General features: G+C 46.3%; 1 protein-coding gene across 1 annotated transcript in view; it reads right to left on the bottom strand.

The window, feature by feature from the left end:
• Positions 1 to 1400: 1400 nt before the first annotated feature.
• Positions 1401 to 6581, bottom strand: part of olfm2b (olfactomedin 2b) — a gene marked incomplete at both ends in the record, with an annotated part of 55200 nt that continues 50019 nt past the window's right edge. The window contains one exon of the mRNA XM_080847688.1: positions 1401 to 1981. Coding sequence (XP_080703814.1) covers positions 1401 to 1981 — 581 coding nt within the window. The remainder of the gene's footprint in view (positions 1982 to 6581) is intronic.

Below are 6581 nucleotides of genomic sequence, written 5' to 3'. Positions count from 1 at the left end.
ACCCCCGCAGTTAGGAGAACATGTTGTACACCCTTCACTTGTACAACAGTGACCGTCCAGCCTCCATGAAATCAATACAAACAAATAGCTTTTATATTTTCAGTGCTCTCTTAGAGCATTTGAAAGCTTTGGGTTTTCTTCTCTGATAAGGATGAACTGGGTCGCTGTATGGCAATCATGAAACATAAGGAGTGTTTGGACTTGGCCTAGGACTGGGTCGCTGTATGACAATCATGAAACATAAGGAGTGTTTGGACTTGGCCTAGGTCCATGTTGTAGTTGCTACATAATTGTGTCTTCACAGAAACATTTACCACCTTCGACTATTTGATCCCTTCCTATTCCAAAACCCACCCTACCCCCCTGACCCCCCCACCACCACAACCCCATTTCCCAATCAAGAGTGCACAGTGTCAAGTGATTACGACCAGTGAATATGAATATACAGAAGTGTCCGACATGAAAAGCCCATCACATAGGTCTTACATAGGTCTCACACGGGTCTTACGTGGTAGACAGAAAGCTCTCATTCATGCTCTAGACACCCTTAATCCCCAACCCGCTCGGGGTCCACAAGGGTCCATGTGGAGTGCGTCCCAGGCAGATCATATCTGCATCACCTCCAAACCAGATCCAACTAATCAACCATCCCCATCACCCCTCCACAGCCACCGAACAAACACACACACCAAATATACCTACATGTGTGTTTCAGATCAGTGTTTTGTCAGTCCTTTAGATAGCTCCTGTCCAAGAGCTCCTGTCCAACAGTCTCCTCTTTTTACCGTCCAGGTTGCCCAAGAGTTCGTCAGCCCTTCACTTTTTGATACTTTCTTTCCTTTATATCAACAGAGTCTCAGATACATTTCAGATATGAAAAATCATTTGGCATTTTGGATCCTTGACCATGTCCGATTCTGGCCCAGGTTTGGAAATAGATGTTAAGACTACAGAGTGAGTCTGAGTCCAATATGCAACTCCAAAAATCCACCGAATGGAATCAGAATTATGAATGTGTTTCCTTATGAATCCTTCTCAGATGCCGGATTTCTGAATCTTTTACTTGCTTCCAACTCCGAACTTCTCCATGAACCCTGTCACCGTGGTGATTGATGACCAAATATATGACTCATATTCGTACCTATCTGCAGCCTGTCCAGAAAATAAATAAATGTAAAATGTTTATAGTCCAGCTGTCTAGACCAACTGCACAGGACACAGTGACTCAATCTTCTCATTAGGTGGAGCTAGAGACCCAAGCCTGTCCCCTTTATCCACTATATACTGTACATACAATTTAATTTTACTAAATTATTCCCTGTCCCAAATGATAACCCCCCAACACCCCTTTCACCACGTCCCTTCCCTAACCCCGCCCTTCCCACACGCCCCACCCCCATTTAAGCCTCCCCAGGACCCCCTGCCCCCCCTCCAGCGTGCACGACGTGGAAGAGGGTGACGTTGTAGAGCACCTGGTGCCCATTGTTCCACGCGTAGAGCGCTCGCTCGCGCGGGTTGTAGTCCAGCATGCTGAGGTGAGCGTACTGGTTGTGGAACGCCACGTCGGCGTACTCGTAGCTCCCCGTGGACGTGTGGTAGGCGAAGTGCACCTTGGCGCCCGCCAGGTGCGAGTTGGTCACGTAGAGCGTGCCGCAGATCAGGAACGCCTCGCCGGCGCTCCGCTTCGGGAAGCCCGTGTCCCACGAGCGCAGCACTTCCAGCGTTCCCGGGTCGAGCCGGCTCAGGGTCAAGCTCCCGCCGCGGGCCAGGCTGGAGTGGGCCGCCCACAGGCCCGTCTCGTCGGCCATGAGGTCGATGTCGGACCAGCCGCCCCAGGAGTAGGGGAAGGTGTTGTTGTAGCCGGCCTCGGCGAGGCTGCGCTGCAGGAGCACGCGGCGCTGACGGAGGTGGTACTGCACCACCACGTTGCTCTGGTGCTTGTTGTAGTACAGGGAGCCGTTGTAGACTACGTGACCGGTGCCTGGGGGAGGGGGTTAGGGTAGGGTAGGGTGGGGGGTGGGGTGGAGAGAGGGAGATGAGAGAAACAGAGAGAGAGATGTAGAGAGAGGGAAAGGGGAGAGATAGAGAGAGAGGTGGAGAGGGGACAGACAGAGAGAGAGAGAGGAAGAGACAGGGAGAAAGACACAAAGTGAGAGGGAGAAAGGAAGTGGGAAAGAGAGAAAGAGAGTTGGAGGGTGAGAAAGATGGATAGAGAGATAAAATAGGTTAGGAGAGGGTACAGAGACAATTAAGAGTCACACATTCCTGCATCTGTATGTGACAATCTACACACACATACATACAGTAGAATAAACCTGCTCTCAAGGATGTCACCATATCTTCGGTTGCCATCAGACTACCCTGTAAGCAAAATGACGTCCCCTAGACGTCCCGTAATGGTCTCTCTGAACGTTCTAAAAACGTAAATGTGTATGGTTCCCGTGACAACTTTAGGACGTTTTGCACGACGTTCCAAGACCGTCCCGAGGACGTTGCGGTGACAACTGGGAAACGTTTTCTATAGGTCCTGGGGACGTTATGCAGGACGTTGCAAGCACCTCCCGAGGGCATTGTGGTTACGTCTGGGGAACGTGTTTCTATAGGTCCTGGGGACGTTCTGCAGGAAGTTGCAAGAACGTCCTGAGGGCATTGTGGTGACATCTACAAAACCTATTTTAGACGTCCTGGGTACGTTATTCAAGGATGCACCGCGGACGTAGCAGGCACGACCGTTTTTGCTGAGCTAAATGAAGAAAATAAAATAATAATAGATCGCGGAGCCGTCATTTTGCTTACAGTGCGCACACACACACAAGTTCAAGTTCATTTATATAACACATTTCATATGATATGCATAGACACAGACACACACGATTACAAACTTGATTGCGGGCATGGGAATTGAACCGTAAACCTTCCTATTACTAAACGAGATCGCTACCTACTGTCCTAACACTGTCTGATTACTATAGTGCCACTTTAACAGGTTTATCACAGTGTGAGACAGCCAACAAACTTAGTCTTTTTTTCCGAGGGTTTGAGGAAAAGCATATTGTAGCAATCTCAGTCACTACGCATTGAGGGTTTTCCGTAATGATTCCTTTTTTAATTAACATCCATGGCACATCACGGACGTGCGGGCAGGGAGGCAGAATAACTAGCCAAACTAAGAATGATGAAATAAAATAGCCTAAATATGAATGCCTCTGTACTGATCTGTGCTATAAATGTAATGTCTGCATGATTCCAATACAATGCATACATAGGAAGGTGACCAAGTGTCTAGCTTTAACATATTGAGCTTTCCACAGGCCTTCAAAGATGGTGCAACAGAACGAAGAGCTCACCGGTCAAATTGTCTGATTGGAATTTCTTTAAAAATCCCGTCTCGCAAACACAATTTTGACAACAATCCTAATATTACGTAAGGCCTATAAAGCAAACGTGCACTGCCCTTATTATGTTTAAAAGGAACAGGCTAATCTGCCGTTAGAAAGTTATTTAACAACACGCATATGCTGTATTTTAAAGCGCAAACCCTCGGTTTCAAACGAGGAGCGAACTGAGTGAGAAGGATCCAACATGGCCAAGCAGACTAGCCTTAAAAGCTTTTTTTCAGAGGCCAAAAACATCTGATGAGGGTAAACCTTCTGACGAGGATGAACCTGTAATACCTGCAGTGTTGCGCGTTTCCTTTTATTACCGTGCGTGAGCGCGCGGAAGAGCCGAGAGCGGTAGGCCTATTGCAGACAGAGATTTTGAAAAATTATAGCACTCGCCTCATATTGAAAATTGGAGCTGTGAACGTAGTTCAAAATAATGAATTATCAACAATGAACTGAGCAAGTTCATGTAGAAAGTGAACTTTCCAAACACTGAATACCTGAAGCCCTAGATGTTCGAACAGCATCACCAAAGAAAAAGCTGAAATGTCGGGCGTTTATGTCGTTATGGAGTGACAAGTTCTCTTGGCTCAGGTGCGAGGTAATTGATAGTCACAGTAAAATGTGCAAAGGATTCACAAGAGGGTCGAATAATTTAAGAATCTCTGCTCTCATTGAACAGAGCAATGACCATGTTGCGGCGCTCATTTGAACGCCACAGCAGGTTGCGCTTAAAGGCCACTTATTGACGCGCATCAGACATAAATGTTTTTGTTTCCCATTGTAAACTTAGGAAAATAAACATGTTGCATTCTAAACTACCTGATTATGTTATTATTTAAGCTATGCAGGCCGTCAGTTTTCTTCAATGGGCTAATTTAGAAGCAGAAATAGGCTAGATATTTGGCCGGCTTATCATTAAAATGTCGGGCAAATGAAAATCATTTTTCTCTAGCGGAACTTCTGGTTCAGAGAGGACCATCAGAGGACCAAATAAGAACGGTCCCTAAAAGTCCGTTTTAAGGCTCATGCGAACGTCACGCAGAGGACCTGCAGGTAAAGGTTACGGGACGTTTTTAAATGACGTCCTGGGGATGTGTGCTGAGTTACCAAATTATAACGTTCCTTAATAGTCCGTTTTAAGGCTCATGCGAACGTCACGCAGAGGACCTGCAGGTAAAGGTTACGGGACGTTTTTAAATGACGTCCTGGGGACGTGTGCTGAGTGACCAAATTATAACGTTCCTTAATAGTCCGTTTTAAGGCTCATGCGAACGTCCCGCAGAGGACCTGCAGGTAAAGGTTACGGGACGTTTTTAAATGACGTCCTGGGGACGTGTGCTGAGTGACCAAATTATAACGTTCCTTAATAGTCCGTCTTAAGGCTCATGCGAACGTCACGCAGATGACCTGCAGGTAAAGGTAATGGGGACGTTTTTAAATGACGTCCTGGGGACGTGTGCTGAGTGACCAAATTATAACGTTCCTTAATATTCCGTTTTAAGGCTCATGCGAACGTTACGCAGAGGACCTGCAGGTAAAGGTTATGGGGACGTTTTTAAATGACGTCCTGGGGAGGTGTGCTGACAGACCAATTTATAAGGTTCCCTAAAAGTCCGATTTAAGACTCATGCGAACGTCACAGAAGGACCAAACGTAGACTTGCTACGAACGTCAAAAACGTTCTGGTAACGTCCTCTAGCGAACGTTGTGGCGGGGACCAATTGGGGACGATTGGGGACCTTGCGAATGTCCTGTTAACGTCCTGGGGACGTTCCCTGTTTGCGGGGTAAGCCATGGTAGGACTCCATTCACTCACTCAGACCAGAGGAAAGGCCCAGAGTCTTTGGACATCTCCTGCCTGGTTAATGGAGTCTGACCGAATTTCGAATTCTAGTGGAATGTTTAGAATTTAAAGCTCCCAGGAGAGTCTCAGAAACCTTGTTTTTTCTCATTCTATTGGAATTCTAGTGGAATTCTAGAATTTATATCTCCCTGGAAAGTCTCAAAGACATTGTTTTTTCTCACTCTATTGTGACTCTGCCGTTGCAACAGTTATCAGCATGTAAGGCACAGCATCCCGTAGCAGAAATATTCTAGGAATGCACTGCTAGCAGCAACCTTCATATATCTACAACCTAGAGGGGGGAAAAATAGACCTGCCTTACCCTGAGCACTTGAAAAAAATATATAATAATAATATAAGCGACTAGGAGGAAAGAGGGCGTATGTGAAAGGATTAATGATGTGGAAATCTATCCACCTGCAGCGAGTCTAGCATATATATAGCAAGTACAGCACACCTGAACTGAATGTATCGTTCCCAAGGGAGTTGCTGACTGGGCCAGGCACGTAGCCGGGCTACCACAGGGTTCTACTCTGCTGCCACAGGGTTCTGCCACAGGGTTCTGCTATTCTACCACAGGGTTCTGCTCTGCACATTGCCCATCTTTTCCTGCTCTCCTGTACTATTCCTACTTGACACCCAAGTTTAGCTAATTAAGAGCATTATAATAGATAGTATAATCCAATTGGGTGTGTAGAGTAGGGAGCGATAGCAGGCTTTGGGTAAGGTCGGAGTTTGGGGAGAGGATTGAGAGCCGGAGCTACCACATTGCCCATCTTTTCCTGCTCTCCTGTACTATTCTTACTTGACACCCAAGTTTAGCTAATTATGAGCATTATAATAGATAGTATAATCCAATTGGGTGTGTAGAGTAGGGAGAGATAGCAGGCTTTGGGTAAGGTCGGAGTTTGGGGAGAGGGGGGGGGGGGGGATTGAGAGCCGGAGCTATTTATTGCACGGCCAGCTCACCTGAACTCAACTTATCATTTTGAAAGGAGAGCTTCTGGCTTTTCTTTGTTCCATGGTTATCCGAGGCTTCAAAGGTGTGATATAAAATAAGGGGCATATAGAGGTGAGTGTTCGCAGGTCCACACACTGAATAGATGAAGACAAAACTAGACTTATATAAGTTTTAAATAAAGAAGGATTAAATAATGTCACAGGCTAAGTCTATGAGGGTGAAGATTGGCACCTTAGATAGTAGCCTCCTCCATCGTTGTGTGAATGAGTAGATGTCTGATGCATTACTCTGTAAAGTGCTTTGAGTGCTCTATGAGTAGAAAAGAGCTATATAGATGCAGTCCATTTACCAGATGAGTAAGTAGCATAAAAGCATGTCACAGGATAAGTCC

Source organism: Sprattus sprattus (assembly GCF_963457725.1).
Source record: "Sprattus sprattus genome assembly, chromosome: 1".
NCBI classification, from domain to species: domain Eukaryota; kingdom Metazoa; phylum Chordata; class Actinopteri; order Clupeiformes; family Clupeidae; genus Sprattus; species Sprattus sprattus.
The sequence above is the reverse complement of the archived record's forward strand: the minus strand, read 5'-3'. Positions and strand labels throughout refer to the sequence as shown.